Genomic DNA, 27089 nt, shown 5'->3' with positions numbered 1-27089 from the left:
GTAAGGAATTGTTTGCTCCTTTTTGGCTTATGTTTTTGGCTCGATAATCACGTTTGCGATAAAGTACTAACTTTCTATACTACTTTCTACACTGAATTTTGACATAGATAAAGTTGATATATGTATTTATTTGTGTCACAGTGTCACATAGATTGGAGGGCTGCATGACCCGAACAAAAACAGGCGCGCAAGAAATTCACTACAATCAAAAAATTAACAGAACGAAGAAACCAACAGAATTCCATTCACCCTCACCTACCAGCCACAAAACCTTGCAGTCAAAAATGTAATTAATATTCTCAAAAACTTCAAAATTCTCCGCAATTATCCCGAAACTAAAGACATCTTTTCTCTACTACCACGTATTTCATTCAAACGCGACAAAAGCATAGGCAACTTTCTAGTTAGGAACGCTTTCAAGACAGACAACCAACCAGGAAATTTCAAATGTACACGCACACTATGCAAAACTTGTCCCAGGACCTAATCGATCTGTTAAAATCACTGACCACTTTACATGCATCTCCGCAAACGTCATCTACTGCATAACCTGCACACTATGCAAAAAGATCTACATAGGCGAAATAGGAAGAAGATTGGCGGACCGCTTTCGCGAACACCTACGAGATGTAGCAAAAAACGACACAGATGCCTCAAAACTAGTTGCACGCCATTTTAATGTTCCCAATCACCCCACCACAACATGACTATTTGCGGCCTATCCTTACACCACGGAAACACAGAAAGCCGTAAAAATCTCGAAGAAAAATTTATTTTTCAACTGGACACACTCTATCCACACGGGATCAATGAATGACTCTCATTCCATTAATCTATTCACAAATTCACGTCATCCTATTTCTACCAATAGCAAAGCTCCTCCGCACACATATAAACCTGCAACAACCCCAATTCCTCTATTCGCTCCGACGAAGGGCTAACACTCCAAACGTCAGCTTTCCAAATCTTTCACGGTGGTTATTCGACCTTTGTCAACTCGTTTGATAAAATCAATTTCTGGTTCAAAGTCATTTTTAGTCGTGAATACGCCAAGCGTATAAACGACTATCGTTAGGGGTCAAAATATACAAATTTGTCTCTCACTCAGGTGTAATCGGTTTTTTCAAGATATGTCAATTTGTCACTCACTCAGTTGAATTCAAATCGACATGGCGACGATCAATATCGATTATCCGACGTTCACTTTGCGAAGTGCGGACTTGTAATGCCACAACGTAATTCGTTGAAATATTCTTCGACTTTTCTTCGTTTCGACGGGATTGATACTCATTGCAGTTAGCATGTGTTACCGAGCCATTGCTCAATGGAACACTAAAGGCGTCACTTTGCTGTGTGTGTTGAAAATGAACGCAAGAGACATTTTCTCGTCGATCCGCCAAGTTCACAGGTCCACTCGTATTAGCAAAGGAGCACGCCGCGAGATTGCCGTGGACAGTGACAACTACGTTCACCAAAAGCAAACTACTGCTCTTTAGTTTGTTATTATTTTATTATTCTATTGGTTATATTGAATGCCTATAAGGTGTACTTGTAACATATTTAAAAAGCTAAAGGCGCTTAAATGTAAAAGACGGGGTTAAAACCACTTGATAGCTGTGTTTACAAAGTTGAGAAATATCCAGCTGTTTTTCGTATCACCCTGCTGTAGTTGGACAGTGAAGCAAATACGGAACAAAGCTTGTGTACCTTTGGTTTTCAACCAAACCGCTAAAATTCGTAATCTTTTCCTTTGAATTCATCAAAGTTTGTCTCTGCCATGATTTATGAACCCACGTGGAAACGTAACATGGATTCGAGTCTAGCGATCAAATTCCCCATCCCCTCCTATGAGTGGTGATCAAATGCCCCGCCCCCGGGAAGACTAAGAAGATCAAATTCCCTTCCCCCGGGCAGGAAAAAGGCGTCAAATACCCGGGGTATGCCCGGGGAAGGGGGGGGGGGGGATGTTGAAGCTTCAATTTGATTGGTACATTAAGTCCGAACAAAGAGCAGCCAAACGAGCGACGTGAGTTATAGCGCGTATTTTGGGAACTTTTCGGTGTAACTTCTAATTTTGCTGTGATGTATTCCGTTGATTTTGTTTCGGTTTACGATACAGAGAAGTCTAACATTTGAAAGGTTCAGTGCAAATATCGTGTACGAGGGCGGCAATCTTCTGAAGTGTTTCTTTAATTTACATTAATTTACATACAACGCCTGATAGGATCCAAAGATAACGGTCGCAACCAAGATGGCAGTGTAGAGCTCCTTTACGTATACTGTCAGCACACTCCTGTACAGCAGTGAGACGCTTGTAAAGAATGTCATATGCTTGAAATGTCAATGCTTGTAAAAGGTCACTTGGCATCACAAAGGGTGGCAGGTTATTAGGAACTCGCATCAGACAAATGTCTGGTGCGACAGATCTTTTCCAAACAGTTGTAAGTATAGTGCAAAAAGGTTGCAGCATCGGAGATCTACATTCTACCTAATGAACTCTGTATGGAAACATTTCTAAGGGATTTTCAATTTAAAATTCTTAATAATATAACTTGCACGAATATTCTACTTAAGAAATTGGGAAAAGTAGATTCAGATGTTAGCTCTTTTTGTTGCCGTTCTAGAGAAGAATTGGAACATTTATTTTATCTTTGCCCCTTTTCACAAGTTTTCTTGATAGACTTTAAATTATTGTGGTTTGAAAACATAAAAGAAGACATTACTTTATCTTTGAAAGAAATAATTATTGGCTTCCGTGGAAAAGATCTTGATTTTTTAAATTATTGTATTTTGGTAGGAGAAACGAGATGAAACCTGCTATAAGTCTATTTAAGGTTATGTTATTTTTTTTTGTAATTTAAAACTTTTTATTGTTTTGTTACACCTAAACAATACATACAACGATCATGAATTACTAAAATACAAATCACACTATTAATTACAATATCAAAACAAAATAGACTACTAATTAAAACTAAGTAGGTAACACTACTTTATTAACACTCTTACAATAAATTGAACAACAATAGTAAAAAAAAACTAACACTAATAATTATCATCATCATCATTATTATCAAAGAATATTAATAAAAAGTCATAAGAGGAACACATGGAGAACCCCCATATGCATATGCCAAAAGCTTTTCCCATTTCTTGGTATGTTTAGTTAGTTTGTTCCGCCTACTTGCTATCTTTTTCTCCACTTGGTATACAGCTTTAATCTTGGCCTTATAAACTCGTAAAATCGGATGTACATTATTTAACTTACACCTATAAATATACTACTCGTTCCTATTTTGTTGCCTTTTTATCATGGTTGTTTCTTACACATCCATCGCTATTAAAGTTTACTGTAGAACGCATCCTCAGCATCATGGGGCAATCGGGAAGAGAAAGAAAACTGACCAAGACATTGTTCATTGTAACAATTGTACCGTTAATACTAATGATGCCATTTACAATTTTCTGGTTTCTTTTACAGGTTACTTCAGGCGAAATGGTTGAAACCATTTCTCATGAAAAATGGCCGCATTTAGCATTATCCTTAGATTGCTTATTTTACGCAAACTCTGTTATAAATCCATTGTTATATGCATTAAAAATACCAGAGTTCAAAAGAGCTCTGTTTTTATTATTGTGTTGTAGATCTCGCTCCGAGCCAGTTTAGGTTTTTCCTCCATTTGACTTGAAAGTCGGGAGTTTTCACTGAGCGTTTTAAATACTTTCGTCCGAGTTCTCTCTTTGTTTTTAATTTGAAACACTTTGTTCAAGTTAATTTAAAGCGGAAGATCTGTGGACTGAGGTATGCATGCTAAAGATTCATCCATTCAAATATATTGAAGTTTGTAAGGAATTGTTTGCTCTTTTTTAGTTTGTATTTTTTGGCTGGCTAGTCACGTTTGCGATAAAATACTAACTTTCTAAGCATACACTGAATTTCGAGATAAATAAAGTTGATGTACATATGTATTTGTGTCATAGTGTCACATGGTTTGGACAGCTGCATGACGCGAACAAAAACATGCGCGCAAGAAATGGACCCGCAAAGCTGAGAGCGCGTTCGACATCATCAAACTTTAGACCCCTGGCAAGACGTAGAAAAACAAATAGCCATGAGCTCAAGTGGCTGGAAGATAAGACTTTGAGGTTGAATACGAACACAGATGGATTAAAAAAAACTCTTTTGGAGCCTAACTTGAGCCTAGAGAAAAATTAGGGTCAGGTTAGGATTAGTTTTGGTTGTTATTCATAAATATTAATTGACCGATCACAGAATGTAAAAAAATGAAAAGAACTGTGTTGGATTAAGCATGTTCCTCGTTGTAGTGCAGTGGTTAAGACAGGACTATAGATCTGGAGGGTGCGAGTTCGAGTACCGGTCAGTGCATAGTACATTTCTTTGTTCCCTTACTATGTTGTAATGTTGAGATTGAATTAATAAGTGTATGAATACAGAAACCGATAAGATGATACCAAAGATTAAGAAGATGTGTTGAGGTGCGTAAGACCGAGTTTGAGGAGGGATGGTATATGCACAGTAGGGTTGCGTAGTGCAAAACCAGGGAATCACCTTAAGCAACGACGACTGCAACAACGACGACAACGTCACAAAGAATGAATAGTATTGGTTAAAAAAAAAATTATAATCATGCAGCACTTGCGGCACGGATTTCAGTTCATTTCTCAGTCGTTCCCCAGCACGAACAACAACATCGAAAGCAAGTTTCAAGTTTTCAAGTTTTATTTATTTACAGCAAACAGTTTAAGTTATTACTAGGCTGGCTGGCAAATAGTGAAAAGCTTATCGCGGCAAGCCAGACTGTACAAAAAAATATTTAGACTTCTTTTTTTTTAAAGGAATAAATGATTATTACATAATAGCGGAGCACCATAGCTAAGAAAATACTAGTAACCCATCGATGCGAGAAAATTTGGTTTTATAGTCATGACGTCATCAACCGTCCGTACGTACAACGTACGTACGTCCGTACGTCCGTCCGCCCCTTCATGTAAGACAAACGTGAGACGTCGCACTGTTACAAGTTTGCAGGCGCAGAGTTTTGGCGGGAAAGCTAGGCGGGAAGTTTAGCGCTACAGCCAACGGACTGCATTTTACTCACACTCCGTTTAAGCAACAGAACGAAAAAATTTGCAGACAACAAAAACAAAGGCAAATTTTGTATTCTATAAATATGCCTTCAAACGAGGAAAGAAGAGAAAAGGAAAGACAGAGAAAAAAAGAAAGCAGGCAACGAGCAAGCGAGGCTCAGCGTGAAAGAGAGCGAGCGAGAGCACAAGAAAAGAGACTGAATTATAGTGACGAACAACGTCAGAAGGAGCGGGAGAGAGCACAAGAAAACAGGCTCAATTATAGTGAGGAACAACGGCAGAAGGAGCGAGAGACAGCACAAGAAAAGAGGCTCAATTACAGTGACAAACAACGGCAAAAGGAGCGGGAAAGAGCACAAAAACAGGCTCAATTACAGTGACGAACAACGCCAGAAGGAGCGGGAGAGAGCACAAGAAAACAGGCTCAATTGTAGTGACGAACAACGCCAGAAGGAGCGGGAGAGAGCACAAGAAAACAGGCTGAATTATAGTGATGAACAACGGCAGAAGGAGCGGGAGAGAGCACAAGAAAACAGGCTCAATTGTAGTGATGAACAACGGCAGAAGGAGCGGGAGAGAGCACAAGAAAACAGGCTCAATTGTAGTGACGAAAAACGGCAGAAGGACCGTGAGAGGTCAAGAAAAGAGGCTGAATTATAGTGACGAACAACGGCAGAAGGAGCGGGAGAGGGCACAAGAAAACAGGCTCAATTATAGTGACGAACAACGGCAGAAAGAGCAGGAAAGAGCACGAGAGAAGAGGCGACGACACAGTGAGGAACAACGAAAGAAAGAAAGAGAAAGATGTCATGATTGCATGCGGCGAATTAGTGACAAACAGCGAAAAAGGGGGCAAGAAACACCTGAAGAAAACGAATACCCAAGAGAGGCAGAGGAAGGTGAGTAATTTTTGCTTATCGAAATAAATTACAGCATCATTGAGTATGGTTACATGTATATGAAAAATTTAATCAAGGTGATGTCATGTTAGCAGTCTCAATTGTTCGTGCTTGATCAATAACCATACGTCGCTTGTGAAGCGGTCAAACAATAACAAGGAATTCACCGAGTGTGGTGGATTTACAGGCTTATTCAATTCTTTGCCTCTTTTTAAGCTTTAAGATTTCTAAAAAAAACCCATTCAACTAAGTATCCATATGGATAAAGTTAATTTTCGTGCATAAATCGATTGAAATCGGAAAGTTCTTCATTCTTTTCGCGGGCGACCTTTGCTGTTTACCTTGAGACTTGCAAGACGAACTTGCTGACTTGAGCAGTGGCATTCCTGGAGGTGTGAATAAGATAAGAGATATTCCCTGTTTCTCGAACACTGACGAAAAATCCACAGAACGTCATTGAGTAATGTTATCTCGCAGAATCAAGGGCAAAAAATTGAAACGGTAAGCATATTTTTGGAAGGAGACTCCTTACCATTTGTTGTCATCATGCAGACAAATAATTTCTGCTTCTGATCGAGGGATTGTCTGTCACAGAAATTTAGATAATTAAAAAGATCTCAACTGCGAGTGAATCTAGATATGGGGTGGTTCCTGTTTTTGATTTAATTAATAATTTTGTTTTCAGTCGTGGATCATGGGCAACGTTGTTGTGAAGATGTAATTTCTGAGATATGGTCAAGCTCATCGCCTGTTGTAAGAGATTTAGTTCAGTGTGGTCGCGATTATGCAGGTAAACACACTTTTTGAGCGAGAGCAGATTGAATTCATTGTCAGAGTTTTAAGAATCTAATTTTGTTTGTCGTGAGGTTTGGTGAATCAGTGCTTGCTTTGATGGAAGTATATATATATATTTTATTATGACAGGCAATTCAGTGTCATTTTTTTATGATCATGCAAACAATTTTTTTGTACTTTTAGAGAAGCTAACATTAGTTTATACAATTGCTAAGGGATGTTAACTACTGCTGAAGCTACAATACTCGTCACAAATCGTTGAAACAGACACCGTTTCTCTCGAATTTTCTGGAAAAATCCTGAGATTTCTACTTCACGCTGTTTTTCCCCCCAAAATGTGCCTTCTCCCTCCCCAATGTTGAGCCACGGGTGTTTTGAAGCACTGAGACCACTGTGATACCCAAATCAACATTGGGAAGGGGAAACAGACACAAGTGTTTCAAGATTTTTGACGAGTATTGTATTTAGTCTGAAGAGAGGAAAGAATAAAAGTTTCTGTTCAAGACGAATTTTTCGATCATCGATGGAATATACCTGCTTGGTTCGCGCACAGATGAGAAAGAGAAATTTAGGATGTCGGATTATTGTTCACTTGTATTTGAAAATAAAAGGAAAATATAAAAATAAGAAAATTTAAAGCAATGTGTTACACATACAGGCAGTAATTAAGACATGCGGAAAATGTGAGGTCGCTGATGAAACTTCACTTTCTGCATTCTGAAGACATATATTCCAACTTTTGAAAAGGGGAAATGATATTTACCTAAGCTGATTAGATTTTCTCAGCGTGATAAATAAGGGCATGTCTGTTGCTAAATGTCTTTCCTATTCAAGAAACGCGGACTGTATATTAAGGTAGGGGGCGGGTCTTCAATCTCTTCCATCAAATACCCGAGGAACAGCAGAAGTCAGTCGCCCCATGTGGAAAATGTTTTAGTCGACTTATTTCCCACAAGACGACTAATTCAATTACGACTGATCTTATGTAAATATCGCCGAGTTTGTTGACATTTAATCTTTGCCATCGCTTAAGTGTTACACGATTCACCATGGTGTTTGGAAAATTCTTTGCCTTTTTTAGGAACCAAATCAAAAGCTACTGCATCTACAAGTGTTTTAAGTGATAGAACAGATCACGGAACATGCACCTTACAGATAATTTTCTTGATTAAGCTATTTAATAAGGCTATTTGTAGGGCTTCACCATGGTGAACCGATAGTTCTTAAAGTCTATGGTAGTATAATTACTTTACTTTAGAACACAGTGGTGAATCGTTGAGTTTCAGCGTTAAGAAGGTCGACTGGTCGTTACAACAAATGATCTCTTTTAATAATGTAATTTTCTACAAAGTTAGCTTATTTTTGTGCATAGAACTGTTCAGATTATAGAAAAAGAAGGAAAAGGTTCCGTGTTCCTTTGACACCTTTGTGTAGTTATTTGAGATAAGGACTAAGAGGCAATGTACTTCACTATTCTTTCTCAGGAGCTCCAAGAGAAATAATATCACAATGAATAGCCAATCAATTTCATACAATGACCGGAAAAAGTCATTCTGCTATGTAAAAATCGCTAAACGTCGTCTTGATGGCCATCGGAGCAATTTTCACCCCCTTTTGTTTGAAATATGCAACACCACCCCTCTCCCCTTATTTTTGGCGTATAGTGCGATAGTAATCATTGTCTCTGAAAGTTTACATTTTGCGAGAAGAAATCTCACGCAGTTATCCACAGAATGGAAATACGGTAGTCGTATTTCTTTAATATTCTTATACGCTTCTCCTCATTTCTAATCACCATATCAATTCGTTTCGGCATAGAGCGTATGAAATTGTTCACAGTTACGTTACCCGTCCACGCCCTTCAGATGCAAAGACAATACTCGTCACAAATCGTTGAAACAGACACCGTTTCTCTCGAATTTTCTGGAAAAATCCTGAGATTTCTACTTCACACTGTTTTTCCCCCCGAAATGTGCCTTCTCCCTCCCCCAATGTTGAGCCACGGGTGTTTTGAAGCACTGAGACCACTGTGATACCCAAATCAACATTGGGAAGGGGAAACAGACACAAGTGTTTCAAGATTTTTGACGAGTATTGTATTTAGTCTGAAGAGAGGAAAGAATAAAAGTTTCTGTTCAAGACGAATTTTTCGATCATCGATGGAATATACCTGCTTGGTTCGCGCACAGATGAGAAAGAGAAATTTAGGATGTCGGATTATTGTTCACTTGTATTTGAAAATAAAAGGAAAATATAAAAATAAGAAAATTTAAAGCAATGTGTTACACATACAGGCAGTAATTAAGACATGCGGAAAATGTGAGGTCGCTGATGAAACTTCACTTTCTGCATTCTGAAGACATATATTCCAACTTTTGAAAAGGGGAAATGATATTTACCTAAGCTGATTAGATTTTCTCAGCGTGATAAATAAGGGCATGTCTGTTGCTAAATGTCTTTCCTATTCAAGAAACGCGGACTGTATATTAAGGTAGGGGGCGGGTCTTCAATCTCTTCCATCAAATACCCGAGGAACAGCAGAAGTCAGTCGCCCCATGTGGAAAATGTTTTAGTCGACTTATTTTCCCACAAGACGACTAATTCAATTACGACTGATCTTATGTAAATATCGCCGAGTTTGTTGACATTTAATCTTTGCCATCGCTTAAGTGTTACACGATTCACCATGGTGTTTGGAAAATTCTTTGCCTTTTTTAGGAACCAAATCAAAAGCTACTGCATCTACAAGTGTTTTAAGTGATAGAACAGATCACGGAACATGCACCTTACAGATAATTTTCTTGATTAAGCTATTTAATAAGGCTATTTGTAGGGCTTCACCATGGTGAACCGATAGTTCTTAAAGTCTATGGTAGTATAATTACTTTACTTTAGAACACAGTGGTGAATCGTTGAGTTTCAGCGTTAAGAAGGTCGACTGGTCGTTACAACAAATGATCTCTTTTAATAATGTAATTTTCTACAAAGTTAGCTTATTTTTGTGCATAGAACTGTTCAGATTATAGAAAAAGAAGGAAAAGGTTCCGTGTTCCTTTGACACCTTTGTGTAGTTATTTGAGATAAGGACTAAGAGGCAATGTACTTCACTATTCTTTCTCAGGAGCTCCAAGAGAAATAATATCACAATGAATAGCCAATCAATTTCATACAATGACCGGAAAAAGTCATTCTGCTATGTAAAAATCGCTAAACGTCGTCTTGATGGCCATCGGAGCAATTTTCACCCCCTTTTGTTTGAAATATGCAACACCACCCCTCTCCCTTATTTTTGGCGTATAGTGCGATAGTAATCATTGTCTCTGAAAGTTTACATTTTGCGAGAAGAAATCTCACGCAGTTATCCACAGAATGGAAATACGGTAGTCGTATTTCTTTAATATTCTTATACGCTTCTCCTCATTTCTAATCACCATATCAATTCGTTTCGGCATAGAGCGTATGAAATTGTTCACAGTTACGTTACCCGTCCACGCCCTTCAGATGCAAAGACAATACTCGTCACAAATCGTTGAAACAGACACCGTTTCTCTCGAATTTTCTGGAAAAATCCTGAGATTTCTACTTCACACTGTTTTTCCCCCCGAAATGTGCCTTCTCCCTCCCCCAATGTTGAGCCACGGGTGTTTTGAAGCACTGAGACCACTGTGATACCCAAATCAACATTGGGAAGGGGAAACAGACACAAGTGTTTCAAGATTTTTGACGAGTATTGTATTTAGTCTGAAGAGAGGAAAGAATAAAAGTTTCTGTTCAAGACGAATTTTTCGATCATCGATGGAATATACCTGCTTGGTTCGCGCACAGATGAGAAAGAGAAATTTAGGATGTCGGATTATTGTTCACTTGTATTTGAAAATAAAAGGAAAATATAAAAATAAGAAAATTTAAAGCAATGTGTTACACATACAGGCAGTAATTAAGACATGCGGAAAATGTGAGGTCGCTGATGAAACTTCACTTTCTGCATTCTGAAGACATATATTCCAACTTTTGAAAAGGGGAAATGATATTTACCTAAGCTGATTAGATTTTCTCAGCGTGATAAATAAGGGCATGTCTGTTGCTAAATGTCTTTCCTATTCAAGAAACGCGGACTGTATATTAAGGTAGGGGGCGGGTCTTCAATCTCTTCCATCAAATACCCGAGGAACAGCAGAAGTCAGTCGCCCCATGTGGAAAATGTTTTAGTCGACTTATTTTCCCACAAGACGACTAATTCAATTACGACTGATCTTATGTAAATATCGCCGAGTTTGTTGACATTTAATCTTTGCCATCGCTTAAGTGTTACACGATTCACCATGGTGTTTGGAAAATTCTTTGCCTTTTTTAGGAACCAAATCAAAAGCTACTGCATCTACAAGTGTTTTAAGTGATAGAACAGATCACGGAACATGCACCTTAGAGATAATTTTCTTGATTAAGCTATTTAATAAGGCTATTTGTAGGGCTTCACCATGGTGAACCGATAGTTCTTAAAGTCTATGGTAGTATAATTACTTTACTTTAGAACACAGTGGTGAATCGTTGAGTTTCAGCGCTAAGAAGGTCGACTGGTCGTTACAACAAATGATCTCTTTTAATAATGTAATTTTCTACAAAGTTAGCTTATTTTTGTGCATAGAACTGTTCAGATTATAGAAAAAGAAGGAAAAGGTTCCGTGTTCCTTTGACACCTTTGTGTAGTTATTTGAGATAAGGACTAAGAGGCAATGTACTTCACTATTCTTTCTCAGGAGCTCCAAGAGAAATAATATCACAATGAATAGCCAATCAATTTCATACAATGACCGGAAAAAGTCATTCTGCTATGTAAAAATCGCTAAACGTCGTCTTGATGGCCATCGGAGCAATTTTCACCCCCTTTTGTTTGAAATATGCAACACCACCCCTCTCCCCTTATTTTTGGCGTATAGTGCGATAGTAATCATTGTCTCTGAAAGTTTACATTTTGCGAGAAGAAATCTCACGCAGTTATCCACAGAATGGAAATACGGTAGTCGTATTTCTTTAATATTCTTATACGCTTCTCCTCATTTCTAATCACCATATCAATTCGTTTCGGCATAGAGCGTATGAAATTGTTCACAGTTACGTTACCCGTCCACGCCCTTCAGATGCAAAGACAATACTCGTCACAAATCGTTGAAACAGACACCGTTTCTCTCGAATTTTCTGGAAAAATCCTGAGATTTCTACTTCACACTGTTTTTCCCCCCGAAATGTGCCTTCTCCCTCCCCCAATGTTGAGCCACGGGTGTTTTGAAGCACTGAGACCACTGTGATACCCAAATCAACATTGGGAAGGGGAAACAAACACAAGTGTTTCAAGATTTTTGACGAGTATTGCATTTAGTCTGAAGAGAGGAAAGAATAAAAGTTTCTGTTCAAGACGAATTTTTCGATCATCGATGGAATATACCTGCTTGGTTCGCGCACAGATGAGAAAGAGAAATTTAGGATGTCGGATTATTGTTCACTTGTATTTGAAAATAAAAGGAAAATATAAAAATAAGAAAATTTGAAGCAATGTGTTACACATGCAGGCAGTAATTAAGACATGCGGAAAATGTGAGGTCGTTGATGAAACTTCACTTTCTGCATTCTGAAGACATATATTCCAACTTTTGAAAAGGGGAAATGATATTTACCTAAGCTGATTAGATTTTCTCAGCGTGATAAATAAGGGCATGTCTGTTGCTAAATGTCTTTCCTATTCAAGAAACGCGGACTGTATATTAAGGTAGGGGGCGGGTCTTCAATCTCTTCCATCAAATACCCGAGGAACAGCAGAAGTCAGTCGCCCCATGTGGAAAATGTTTTAGTCGACTTATTTTCCCACAAGACGACTAATTCAATTACGACTGATCTTATGTAAATATCGCCGAGTTTGTTGACATTTAATCAGTGTTACATGATTCACCATGGTGTTTGGAAAATTCTTTGCCTTTTTTAGGAACCAAATCAAAAGCTACTGCATCTACAAGTGTTTTAAGTGATAGAACAGATCACGGAACATGCACCTTAAAGATAATTTTCTTGATTAAGCTATTTAATAAGGCTATTTGTAGGGCTTCACCATGGTTAACCGATAGTTCTTAAAGTCTATGGTAGTATAATTACTTTACTTTAGAACACAGTGGTGAATCGTTGAGTTTCAGCGCTAAGAAGGTCGACTGGTCGTTACAACAAATCATCTCTTTTAATAATGTAATTTTCTACAAAGTTAGCTTATTTTTGTGCATAGAACTGTTCAGATTATAGAAAAAGAAGGAAAAGGTTCCGTGTTCCTTTGACACCTTTGTGTAGTTATTTGAGATAAGGACTAAGAGGCAATGTACTTCACTATTCTTTCTCAGGAGCTCCAAGAGAAATAATATCACAATGAATAGCCAATCAATTTCATACAATGACCGGAAAAAGTCATTCTGCTATGTAAAAATCGCTAAACGTCGTCTTGATGGCCATCGGAGCAATTTTCACCCCCTTTTGTTTGAAATATGCAACACCACCCCTCTCCCCTTATTTTTGGCGTATAGTGCGATAGTAATCATTGTCTCTGAAAGTTTACATTTTGCGAGAAGAAATCTCACGCAGTTATCCACAGAATGGAAATACGGTAGTCGTATTTCTTTAATATTCTTATACGCTTCTCCTCATTTCTAATCACCATATCAATTCGTTTCGGCATAGAGCGTATGAAATTGTTCACAGTTACGTTACCCGTCCACGCCCTTCAGACGCAAAGACTGTATTTAGTCTGAAGAGAGGAAAGAATAAAAGTTTCTGTTCAAGACGAATTTTTCGATCATCGATGGAATATACCTGCTTGGTTCGCGCACAGATGAGAAAGAGAAATTTAGGATGTCGGATTATTGTTCACTTGTATTTGAAAATAAAAGGAAAATATAAAAATAAGAAAATTTAAAGCAATGTGTTACACATACAGGCAGTAATTAAGACATGCGGAAAATGTGAGGTCGTTGATGAAACTTCACTTTCTGCATTCTGAAGACATATATTCCAACTTTTGAAAAGGGGAAATGATATTTACCTAAGCTGATTAGATTTTCTCAGCGTGATAAATAAGGGCATGTCTGTTGCTAAATGTCTTTCCTATTCAAGAAACGCGGACTGTATATTAAGGTAGGGGGCGGGTCTTCAATCTCTTCCATCAAATACCCGAGGAACAGCAGAAGTCAGTCGCCCCATGTGGAAAATGTTTTAGTCGACTTATTTTCCCACAAGACGACTAATTCAATTACGACTGATCTTATGTAAATATCGCCGAGTTTGTTGACATTTAATCTTTGCCATCGCTTAAGTGTTACACGATTCACCATGGTGTTTGGAAAATTCTTTGCCTTTTTTAGGAACCAAATCAAAAGCTACTGCATCTACAAGTGTTTTAAGTGATAGAACAGATCACGGAACATGCACCTTAGAGATAATTTTCTTGATTAAGCTATTTAATAAGGCTATTTGTAGGGCTTCACCATGGTGAACCGATAGTTCTTAAAGTCTATGGTAGTATAATTACTTTACTTTAGAACACAGTGGTGAATCGTTGAGTTTCAGCGCTAAGAAGGTCGACTGGTCGTTACAACAAATGATCTCTTTTAATAATGTAATTTTCTACAAAGTTAGCTTATTTTTGTGCATAGAACTATTCAGATTATAGAAAAAGAAGGAAAAGGTTCCGTGTTCCTTTGACACCTTTGTGTAGTTATTTGAGATAAGGACTAAGAGGCAATGTACTTCACTATTCTTTCTCAGGAGCTCCAAGAGAAATAATATCACAATGAATAGCCAATCAATTTCATACAATGACCGGAAAAAGTCATTCTGCTATGTAAAAATCGCTAAACGTCGTCTTGATGGCCATCGGAGCAATTTTCACCCCCTTTTGTTTGAAATATGCAACACCACCCCTCTCCCCTTATTTTTGGCGTATAGTGCGATAGTAATCATTGTCTCTGAAAGTTTACATTTTGCGAGAAGAAATCTCACGCAGTTATCCACAGAATGGAAATACGGTAGTCGTATTTCTTTAATATTCTTATACGCTTCTCCTCATTTCTAATCACCATATCAATTCGTTTCGGCATAGAGCGTATGAAATTGTTCACAGTTACGTTACCCGTCCACGCCCTTCAGACGCAAAGACAATACTCGTCACAAATCGTTGAAACAGACACCGTTTCTCTCGAATTTTCTGGAAAAATCCTGAGATTTCTACTTCACACTGTTTTTCCCCCCGAAATGTGCCTTCTCCCTCCCCCAATGTTGAGCCACGGGTGTTTTGAAGCACTGAGACCACTGTGATACCCAAATCAACATTGGGAAGGGGAAACAGACACAAGTGTTTCAAGATTTTTGACGAGTATTGCATTTAGTCTGAAGAGAGGAAAGAATAAAAGTTTCTGTTCAAGACGAATTTTTCGATCATCGATGGAATATACCTGCTTGGTTCGCGCACAGATGAGAAAGAGAAATTTAGGATGTCGGATTATTGTTCACTTGTATTTGAAAATAAAAGGAAAATATAAAAATAAGAAAATTTGAAGCAATGTGTTACACATGCAGGCAGTAATTAAGACATGCGGAAAATGTGAGGTCGTTGATGAAACTTCACTTTCTGCATTCTGAAGACATATATTCCAACTTTTGAAAAGGGGAAATGATATTTACCTAAGCTGATTAGATTTTCTCAGCGTGATAAATAAGGGCATGTCTGTTGCTAAATGTCTTTCCTATTCAAGAAACGCGGACTGTATATTAAGGTAGGGGGCGGGTCTTCAATCTCTTCCATCAAATACCCGAGGAACAGCAGAAGTCAGTCGCCCCATGTGGAAAATGTTTTAGTCGACTTATTTTCCCACAAGACGACTAATTCAATTACGACTGATCTTATGTAAATATCGCCGAGTTTGTTGACATTTAATCCGTGTTACACGATTCACCATGGTGTTTGGAAAATTCTTTGCCTTTTTTAGGAACCAAATCAAAAGCTACTGCATCTACAAGTGTTTTAAGTGATAGAACAGATCACGGAACATGCACCTTAGAGATAATTTTCTTGATTAAGCTATTTAATAAGGCTATTTGTAGGGCTTCACCATGGTGAACCGATAGTTCTTAAAGTCTATGGTAGTATAATTACTTTACTTTAGAACACAGTGGTGAATCGTTGAGTTTCAGCGCTAAGAAGGTCGACTGGTCGTTACAACAAATGATCTCTTTTAATAATGTAATTTTCTACAAAGTTAGCTTATTTTTGTGCATAGAACTGTTCAGATTATAGAAAAAGAAGGAAAAGGTTCCGTGTTCCTTTGACACCTTTGTGTAGTTATTTGAGATAAGGACTAAGAGGCAATGTACTTCACTATTCTTTCTCAGGAGCTCCAAGAGAAATAATATCACAATGAATAGCCAATCAATTTCATACAATGACCGGAAAAAGTCATTCTGCTATGTAAAAATCGCTAAACGTCGTCTTGATGGCCATCGGAGCAATTTTCACCCCCTTTTGTTTGAAATATGCAACACCACCCCTCTCCCCTTATTTTTGGCGTATAGTGCGATAGTAATCATTGTCTCTGAAAGTTTACATTTTGCGAGAAGAAATCTCACGCAGTTATCCACAGAATGGAAATACGGTAGTCGTATTTCTTTAATATTCTTATACGCTTCTCCTCATTTCTAATCACCATATCAATTCGTTTCGGCATAGAGCGTATGAAATTGTTCACAGTTACGTTACCCGTCCACGCCCTTCAGACGCAAAGACAATACTCGTCACAAATCGTTGAAACAGACACCGTTTCTCTCGAATTTTCTGGAAAAATCCTGAGATTTCTACTTCACACTGTTTTTCTCCCCGAAATGTGCCTTCTCCCTCCCCCAATGTTGAGCCACGGGTGTTTTGAAGCACTGAGACCACTGTGATACCCAAATCAACATTGGGAAGGGGAAACAGACACAAGTGTTTCAAGATTTTTGACGAGTATTGCATTTAGTTTGAAGAGAGGAAAGAATAAAAGTTTCTGTTCAAGACGAATTTTTTGATCATCGATGGAATATACCTGCTTGGTTCGCGCACAGATGAGAAAGAGAAATTTAGGATGTCGGATTATTGTTCACTTGTATTTGAAAATAAAAGGAAAATATAAAAATAAGAAAATTTAAAGCAATGTGTTACACATACAGGCAGTAATTAAGACATGCGGAAAATGTGAGGTCGCTGATGAAACTTCACTTTCTGCATTCTGAAGACATATATTCCAACTTTTGAAAAGGGGAAATGATATTTACCTAAGCTGATTAGATTTTCTCAGCGTGATAAATAAGGGCATGTCTGTTGCTAAATGTCTTTCCTATTCAAGAAACGCGGACTGTATATTAAGGTAGGGGGCGGGTCTTCAATCTCTTCCATCAAATACCCGAGGAACAGCAGAAGTCAGTCGCCCCATGTGGAAAATGTTTTAGTCGACTTATTTTCCCACAAGACGACTAATTCAATTACGACTGATCTTATGTAAATATCGCCGAGTTTGTTGACATTTAATCTTTGCCATCGCTTAAGTGTTACACGATTCACCATGGTGTTTGGAAAATTCTTTGCCTTTTTTAGGAACCAAATCAAAAGCTACTGCATCTACAAGTGTTTTAAGTGATAGAACAGATCACGGAACATGCACCTTACAGATAATTTTCTTGATTAAGCTATTTAATAAGGCTATTTGTAGGGCTTCACCATGGTGAACCGATAGTTCTTAAAGTCTATGGTAGTATAATTACTTTACTTTAGAACACAGTGGTGAATCGTTGAGTTTCAGCGCTAAGAAGGTCGACTGGTCGTTACAACAAATGATCTCTTTTAATAATGTAATTTTCTACAAAGTTAGCTTATTTTTGTGCATAGAACTGTTCAGATTATAGAAAAAGAAGGAAAAGGTTCCGTGTTCCTTTGACACCTTTGTGTAGTTATTTGAGATAAGGACTAAGAGGCAATGTACTTCACTATTCTTTCTCAGGAGCTCCAAGAGAAATAATATCACAATGAATAGCCAATCAATTTCATACAATGACCGGAAAAAGTCATTCTGCTATGTAAAAATCGCTAAACGTCGTCTTGATGGCCATCGGAGCAATTTTCACCCCCTTTTGTTTGAAATATGCAACACCACCCCTCTCCCCTTATTTTTGGCGTATAGTGCGATAGTAATCATTGTCTCTGAAAGTTTACATTTTGCGAGAAGAAATCTCACGCAGTTATCCACAGAATGGAAATACGGTAGTCGTATTTCTTTAATATTCTTATACGCTTCTCCTCATTTCTAATCACCATATCAATTCGTTTCGGCATAGAGCGTATGAAATTGTTCACAGTTACGTTACCCGTCCACGCCCTTCAGACGCAAAGACAATACTCGTCACAAATCGTTGAAACAGACACCGTTTCTCTCGAATTTTCTGGAAAAATCCTGAGATTTCTACTTCACACTGTTTTTCTCCCCGAAATGTGCCTTCTCCCTCCCCCAATGTTGAGCCACGGGTGTTTTGAAGCACTGAGACCACTGTGATACCCAAATCAACATTGGGAAGGGGAAACAGACACAAGTGTTTCAAGATTTTTGACGAGTATTGCATTTAGTTTGAAGAGAGGAAAGAATAAAAGTTTCTGTTCAAGACGAATTTTTTGATCATCGATGGAATATACCTGCTTGGTTCGCGCACAGATGAGAAAGAGAAATTTAGAATGTCGGATTATTGTTCACTTGTATTTGAAAATAAAAGGAAAATATAAAAATAAGAAAATTTAAAGCAATGTGTTACACATACAGGCAGTAATTAAGACATGCGGAAAATGTGAGGTCGCTGATGAAACTTCACTTTCTGCATTCTGAAGACATATATTCCAACTTTTGAAAAGGGGAAATGATATTTACCTAAGCTGATTAGATTTTCTCAGCGTGATAAATAAGGGCATGTCTGTTGCTAAATGTCTTTCCTATTCAAGAAACGCGGACTGTATATTAAGGTAGGGGGCGGGTCTTCAATCTCTTCCATCAAATACCCGAGGAACAGCAGAAGTCAGTCGCCCCATGTGGAAAATGTTTTAGTCGACTTATTTTCCCACAAGACGACTAATTCAATTACGACTGATCTTATGTAAATATCGCCGAGTTTGTTGACATTTAATCTTTGCCATCGCTTAAGTGTTACACGATTCACCATGGTGTTTGGAAAATTCTTTGCCTTTTTTAGGAACCAAATCAAAAGCTACTGCATCTACAAGTGTTTTAAGTGATAGAACAGATCACGGAACATGCACCTTAGAGATAATTTTCTTGATTAAGCTATTTAATAAGGCTATTTGTAGGGCTTCACCATGGTGAACCGATAGTTCTTAAAGTCTATGGTAGTATAATTACTTTACTTTAGAACACAGTGGTGAATCGTTGAGTTTCAGCGCTAAGAAGGTCGACTGGTCGTTACAACAAATGATCTCTTTTAATAATGTAATTTTCTACAAAGTTAGCTTATTTTTGTGCATAGAACTGTTCAGATTATAGAAAAAGAAGGAAAAGGTTCCGTGTTCCTTTGACACCTTTGTGTAGTTATTTGAGATAAGGACTAAGAGGCAATGTACTTCACTATTCTTTCTCAGGAGCTCCAAGAGAAATAATATCACAATGAATAGCCAATCAATTTCATACAATGACCGGAAAAAGTCATTCTGCTATGTAAAAATCGCTAAACGTCGTCTTGATGGCCATCGGAGCAATTTTCACCCCCTTTTGTTTGAAATATGCAACACCACCCCTCTCCCCTTATTTTTGGCGTATAGTGCGATAGTAATCATTGTCTCTGAAAGTTTACATTTTGCGAGAAGAAATCTCACGCAGTTATCCACAGAATGGAAATACGGTAGTCGTATTTCTTTAATATTCTTATACGCTTCTCCTCATTTCTAATCACCATATCAATTCGTTTCGGCATAGAGCGTATGAAATTGTTCACAGTTACGTTACCCGTCCACGCCCTTCAGACGCAAAGACAATACTCGTCACAAATCGTTGAAACAGACACCGTTTCTCTCGAATTTTCTGGAAAAATCCTGAGATTTCTACTTCACACTGTTTTTCTCCCCGAAATGTGCCTTCTCCCTCCCCCAATGTTGAGCCACGGGTGTTTTGAAGCACTGAGACCACTGTGATACCCAAATCAACATTGGGAAGGGGAAACAGACACAAGTGTTTCAAGATTTTTGACGAGTATTGCATTTAGTCTGAAGAGAGGAAAGAATAAAAGTTTCTGTTCAAGACGAATTTTTCGATCATCGATGGAATATACCTGCTTGGTTCGCGCACAGATGAGAAAGAGAAATTTAGGATGTCGGATTATTGTTCCATTGTATTTGAAAATAAAAGGAAAATATAAAAATAAGAAAATTTAAAGCAATGTGTTACACATACAGGCAGTAATTAAGACATGCGGAAAATGTGAGGTCGCTGATGAAACTTCACTTTCTGCATTCTGAAGACATATATTCCAACTTTTGAAAAGGGGAAATGATATTTACCTAAGCTGATTAGATTTTCTCAGCGTGATAAATAAGGGCATGTCTGTTGCTAAATGTCTTTCCTATTCAAGAAACGCGGACTGTATATTAAGGTAGGGGGCGGGTCTTCAATCTCTTCCATCAAATACCCGAGGAACAGCAGAAGTCAGTCGCCCCATGTGGAAAATGTCTTAGTCGACTTATTTTCCCACAAGACGACTAATTCAATTACGACTGATCTTATGTAAATATCGCCGAGTTTGTTGACATTTAATCTTTGCCATCGCTTAAGTGTTACACGATTCACCATGGTGTTTGGAAAATTCTTTGCCTTTTTTAGGAACCAAATCAAAAGCTACTGCATCTACAAGTGTTTTAAGTGATAGAACAGATCACGGAACATGCACCTTAGAGATAATTTTCTTGATTAAGCTATTTAATAAGGCTATTTGTAGGGCTTCACCATGGTGAACCGATAGTTCTTAAAGTCTATGGTAGTATAATTACTTACTTTAGAACACAGTGGTGAATCGTTGAGTTTCAGCGCTAAGAAGGTCGACTGGTCGTTACAACAAATGATCTCTTTTAATAATGTAATTTTCTACAAAGTGCATAGAACTGTTCAGATTATAGAAAAAGAAGGAAAAGGTTCCGTGTTCCTTTGACACCTTTGTGTAGTTATTTGAGATAAGGACTAAGAGGCAATGTACTTCACTATTCTTTCTCAGGAGCTCCAAGAGAAATAATATCACAATGAATAGCCAATCAATTTCATACAATGACCGGAAAAAGTCATTCTGCTATGTAAAAATCGCTAAACGTCGTCTTAATGGCCATCGGAGCAATTTTCACCCCCTTTTGTTTGAAATATGCAACACCACCCCTCTCCCCTTATTTTTGGCGTATAGTGCGATAGTAATCATTGTCTCTGAAAGTTTACATTTTGCGAGAAGAAATCTCACGCAGTTATCCACAGAATGGAAATACGGTAGTCGTATTTCTTTAATATTCTTATACGCTTCTCCTCATTTCTAATCACCATATCAATTCGTTTCGGCGTAGAGCGTATGAAATTGTTCACAGTTACGTTACCCGTCCACGCCCTTCAGACGCAAAGACAATACTCGTCACAAATCGTTGAAACAGACACCGTTTCTCTCGAATTTTCTGGAAAAATCCTGAGATTTCTACTTCACACTGTTTTTCCCCCCGAAATGTGCCTTCTCCCTCCCCCAATGTTGAGCCACGGGTGTTTTGAAGCACTGAGACCACTGTGATACCCAAATCAACATTGGGAAGGGGAAACAGACACAAGTGTTTCAAGATTTTTGACGAGTATTGCATTTAGTCTGAAGAGAGGAAAGAATAAAAGTTTCTGTTCAAGACGAATTTTTCGATCATCGATGGAATATACCTGCTTGGTTCGCGCACAGATGAGAAAGAGAAATTTAGGATGTCGGATTATTGTTCACTTGTATTTGAAAATAAAAGGAAAATATAAAAATAAGAAAATTTAAAGCAATGTGTTACACATACAGGCAGTAATTAAGACATGCGGAAAATGTGAGGTCGCTGATGAAACTTCACTTTCTGCATTCTGAAGACATATATTCCAACTTTTGAAAAGGGGAAATGATATTTACCTAAGCTGATTAGATTTTCTCAGCGTGATAAATAAGGGCATGTCTGTTGCTAAATGTCTTTCCTATTCAAGAAACGCGGACTGTATATTAAGGTAGGGGGCGGGTCTTCAATCTCTTCCATCAAATACCCGAGGAACAGCAGAAGTCAGTCGCCCCATGTGGAAAATGTTTTAGTCGACTTATTTTCCCACAAGACGACTAATTCAATTACGACTGATCTTATGTAAATATCGCCGAGTTTGTTGACATTTAATCAGTGTTACACGATTCACCATGGTGTTTGGAAAATTCTTTGCCTTTTTTAGGAACCAAATCAAAAGCTACTGCATCTACAAGTGTTTTAAGTGATAGAACAGATCACGGAACATGCACCTTAGAGATAATTTTCTTGATTAAGCTATTTAATAAGGCTATTTGTAGGGCTTCACCATGGTGAACCGATAGTTCTTAAAGTCTATGGTAGTATAATTACTTTACTTTAGAACACAGTGGTGAATCGTTGAGTTTCAGCGCTAAGAAGGTCGACTGGTCGTTACAACAAATGATCTCTTTTAATAATGTAATTTTCTACAAAGTGCATAGAACTGTTCAGATTATAGAAAAAGAAGGAAAAGGTTCCGTGTTCCTTTGACACCTTTGTGTAGTTATTTGAGATAAGGACTAAGAGGCAATGTACTTCACTATTCTTTCTCAGGAGCTCCAAGAGAAATAATATCACAATGAATAGCCAATCAATTTCATACAATGACCGGAAAAAGTCATTCTGCTATGTAAAAATCGCTAAACGTCGTCTTAATGGCCATCCGAGCAATTTTCACCCCCTTTTGTTTGAAATATGCAACACCACCCCTCTCTCCTTATTTTTGGCGTATAGTGCGATAGTAATCATTGTCTCTGAAAGTTTACATTTTGCGAGAAGAAATCTCACGCAGTTATCCACAGAATGGAAATGCGGTAGTCGTATTTCTTTAATATTCTTATACGCTTCTCCTCATTTCTAATCACCATATCAATTCGTTTCGGCATAGAGCGTATGAAATTGTTCACAGTTACGTTACCCGTCCACGCCCTTCAGACGCAAAGACAATACTCGTCACAAATCGTTGAAACAGACACCGTTTCTCTCGAATTTTCTGGAAAAATCCTGAGATTTCTACTTCACACTGTTTTTCCCCCCGAAATGTGCCTTCTCCCTCCCCCAATGTTGAGCCACGGGTGTTTTGAAGCACTGAGACCACTGTGATACCCAAATCAACATTGGGAAGGGGAAACAGACACAAGTGTTTCAAGATTTTTGACGAGTATTGTAGATATGGTTTGTTTCTAGCTCGTTTGTGATAGGGTGATAATTTTTGTTTTCAGTGGTTGGACATCAGTATTGTGTAAGTAATTTAGCTCCTGGTCAAATCGTAATTTCTGAGATATGTTCAAACTCAAAGTCCCCTGTTCAGAGAGATTCACATCAAATTGGTCATGATCATGCAGGCAAAAACATTAATTATTTGAGCTACAGTAGTGTGTATTCTGAGGTCAGTTTCAGAAAAAGAAGCTAAATTCTGTTTATTATGGAATGTATTCCTATACCGGTCAGTGTAAAAGAGAGACCAAGGCTGTTACCTAACAGGAGCCTGGTAGCCTGGGGCTCCCAAAGAATAGCTCTGGGCGCCTTAATTTTTCACAGCAACACCTTTCACTTCATATGTTGGGCTCCTAAGTTCTCAGCATTTATCTCTGAGGGCCCCTTTAAAATTTTCTTAGGCAGCAGCCTTGGAGACAGCAGACTGCAGACTGCAGACCAGGGGTAAAATGCAGACTCAGTTTATAATGCAACTGTTGAAAAAGCCCAAACCCGTTAGAAATGCTAAATTAGGCCTAAAACAATATTTACGCTTAACTGTTAGCATTTTTAATGGATTTGGGCTTGTTCAACAGTTAAAATAGTTATAACCTTAGTGTGCATTTTACGCCTTGTCTGCAGTCTGCGTTTTACACTGACCGATTGCTATACACATTTTGGATTTTTCTTTGTACATGTACATGTACATATAGCTCAGTGACCTGTATTTTGACTTGTGAAATGCAACCTGTAAAAAATACCAGTTCCTTGCAATATTTCGCTCCCTCATCAATGTTGAATAAACTGTCATCCTACATAAGAATGGTAGGCATATTTGTGGATGGACATTTTGTGCCATTTTTTTATGATCATGCAGTATGTGCTTGTAATAGGTTGTTTAAAAAATAAGGTAATATTTCTTCCAGTTTTTAATGTGATACTTTTGTTTTCAGCGGAAGGACAACAGCAATGTGCAGGTGAAGATGCTGGTCAAATGGAAATTTCTGAGATATGGACAAGCTTGTCTGCTGCTGAAGGAAATTCAGTTCAGTGTGATGATGATCATGCAGGTAAAATTATAATTTGTCATTCAGCCAGGGTAGCTTGCATGAGGTCACTGGGTCACCATTATTGAATACATTTACCTACTTTAGTATTAACTACTTAGTAACTTTAAGAGCGAGGTTGCTACAGCAAAATCTCAAACTGAGGCTTTAAGTGGCAGTCTCTCTAAAAGCGGTCCACTCGACTTCGGGACCAAAAATAATTTTCCCTCATTTTTTGTCAGTGAAAAGGATTTGGCACATATATATATAAAAGCAATTTATTAATTCCCAGTTTCTTATTTTTGCTTTGCTACGAGCCAAGATTGAATTTTGGCGGAACTGAGGTTGCCGACCGTGATCAGAAAGGTAAAATTCACCGATTTTGTGAAGCGTGCTACGTCCCCTAAAATGCAGCTCACAGAATTTCGTTTTCATACAAATTTTAAGGTACATTCATTACTTAGACTGACGAAATATGGAAACTTTTCAGAAAATTCTAAGCTTACCAGAGAGGCTGGAAGACACCCTACTCTGAGGCCTTTGTTCACCTACTAAAATTTAGCCAACTTTGAGGAAGAAAATCTCTAAAGTTGGGTCTAAATGAAGGCTAAAAAGCAGATCACAGTAAATTTCTTACCTTAATAAACCGTTCCATAAGTTCAAACCGCTGGGTATCTCCTTGGATTGCACGCGACAACAGATTAAAATCTGCCACAATCAGTGTATTTAGACAACTATCGCTCGTGTCAAAGTTCATTTGCATAACCCTTGCACTCGGTGAAAATGTGTCATCTGCCGTTCAGGTTCGTTTGTTGGCCTTCTAAGTAGTGACAAAAAGCTTCCTTTAGTAAATGGATAAGCTGGAGATCCAGTTTTGAGGTGCAGGTTGCGTTAAAGTTGATCAATTCTCAAGACTTGCGAGATACTCCATTAGTGGCTGTCACTAATTAACCGTTGCTGTCGTCCTGACAAGCTCCTTTGGTACATTCTCCCACAGATCGACGGAACGCTAAGAGAAGATGAAAGTAGTAAGTTTTCATTTACCGTTTTTATGACAACTGAATCCTGTCTTACTACTAGCCTAATGACTACTAGGAACTTGAGCGTAAAGACAACAACAACGAACACTTGCCGGTTATGTCTGAGAGGTGAGTTCGTCAAGTGCACCTGAGAACACGACAGGCTTGAATGGAACCATGTTTTGCCATGGTCTGTGCTTCTGTTTCATGCTTGATGGCTGCTTGTATTTTACAATCGCCGCTTATGTAGCACTTAAAATGAACGTCGGGATCCGTTGATGCCACGAATGCAACACTAGCCGTATTTGTCACAATGTCACACAAGTTTTAACGTGACCAGTTACCAGCTATGGAGGATCCCCTGCACTGCGCGCGCTAGCGCTGGTGAATAGATTTTTCAAGAAAAACTCGTTTCATTCCAATATTGAAATTGATAAACCCACCCATTGATTTAATTTTTGGACTAGTGTAATCCTGTCAGTATCATCGAACGACGACAATCATTACACCTTTTCGACTTATACTTTTCCTCAAAAAAATAAAAGGAGTTGCTGAAAGTAGATATGTAATTGAAATTCATTTTTTTCTTTCCCGTTATCAGGCGTTCGTTTTTCACAGAAAACCTAATGGTCGACCTATGAATAAAATGAACAAAATCAAAAGATAGGGCCAGGAAACTCAGCAGATGCGGAGAGAGCGATTTCTGGCTTTGTTGATTATAGGAATAGTTCCTTGCCGTTTTTTCTCCAGCAGGACCCAGCACTGTTGGACATAAAACTAGTTTGTCTTTGATTTCTCAGGCTGGCGAAACAAGTAGTTTAGTGATGGGACATGCCGTCTTACCTTGCTCGAAGGAGGGTGCCTGGGGGTACTCCCCGTATGGGCTATATAGGTACGTGCAGCCCCAAAGGGTAAGGCTTTGAGCCGTTTTGGTCATAAATAGTGTATAATTATCAACTTATTTAAAGCCCGCCGCACACGGTGAGGAAAGAGCTGAGCAAACTGCCTCGCGAGGCGGTTTGCTCAGCCGTTTTCTCACCGTGTGCGGGGAACTTTTGGTGAGAAATTGGCCTCGCGAGGCCGTGAGGAAAAAATCAAACATGTTTGATATTTTTCGCCTCGCGAGGCAAATTCCTCATTGTGTGCGGCCATCGTGAGAATCGAGTTGAGCTTGGTCAATGAAGCATCCAATAAAAATACATGGCATTCTCACGTGACTTCAGTGACGTCGGAATTTCTTCCTTCGACACCATCCTGAACCGCTGGAGTCACGTGAGTATGCCTTGTATTTTTATTGGCTGCTTGATTAAACCAAGCTCAGCTCGATTCTCACGATGGCCGCACACATTGAGGAATTTGTCTCGCGAGGCCAAACATATCAAACATGTTTGATTTTATCCTCACGGCCTCGCGAGGCGAATTTCTCACCACAATTTCCCCGCACATGTGAGGAAACGGCTGAGCAAACCGCCTCGCGAGGCAGTTTGCTCAGCTCTTTCCTCAAGTGTGCGGCGGGCTTAAGCAGTAGGGCCTCTTGTTTCTGAGCGATCAGCTAAAAACTATGGGATTCAATGAGTCACGATGCTCAAGGACACGGTGCCATCATTTTGAAATTTTTAACAAATTTGGACATGTTGAAATAATGCTCATGTTA

General features: G+C 38.5%; 1 protein-coding gene across 1 annotated transcript; it reads left to right on the top strand.

Annotated features, from left to right (window-relative positions):
- The first annotated feature begins 5602 nt into the window (after nucleotides 1-5602).
- LOC137988062 (octapeptide-repeat protein T2-like) lies at nucleotides 5603-25275 on the top strand. The gene is made up of 4 exons (XM_068834121.1): nucleotides 5603-6008; nucleotides 6694-6798; nucleotides 24324-24440; nucleotides 25220-25275. The coding sequence occupies exons 1-4, from the start codon at nucleotides 5603-5605 to the stop codon at nucleotides 25273-25275; spliced, it is 684 nt and encodes a 227-aa protein (XP_068690222.1).
- The last annotated feature ends 1814 nt before the right edge of the window (nucleotides 25276-27089 follow it).

The sequence above is a fragment of the Montipora foliosa genome, unplaced genomic scaffold (genome assembly GCF_036669935.1).
Source record: "Montipora foliosa isolate CH-2021 unplaced genomic scaffold, ASM3666993v2 scaffold_405, whole genome shotgun sequence".
NCBI lineage: Eukaryota > Metazoa > Cnidaria > Anthozoa > Scleractinia > Acroporidae > Montipora > Montipora foliosa.
This window is presented reverse-complemented; position numbering and strand designations above follow the sequence as displayed.

Coding starts and splice junctions, on each gene's coding strand:
- LOC137988062 (XM_068834121.1), top strand. CDS start 5,603: ATGAACAACGGCAGAAGGAGCGGGAGAGAGCACAAGAAAACAGGCTCA. Junction 6,009..6,693: donor CCCAAGAGAGGCAGAGGAAG/GTGAGTAATTTT, acceptor TTTTGTTTTCAG/TCGTGGATCATGGGCAACGT. Junction 6,799..24,323: donor GTGTGGTCGCGATTATGCAG/GTAAACACACTT, acceptor TTTTGTTTTCAG/CGGAAGGACAACAGCAATGT.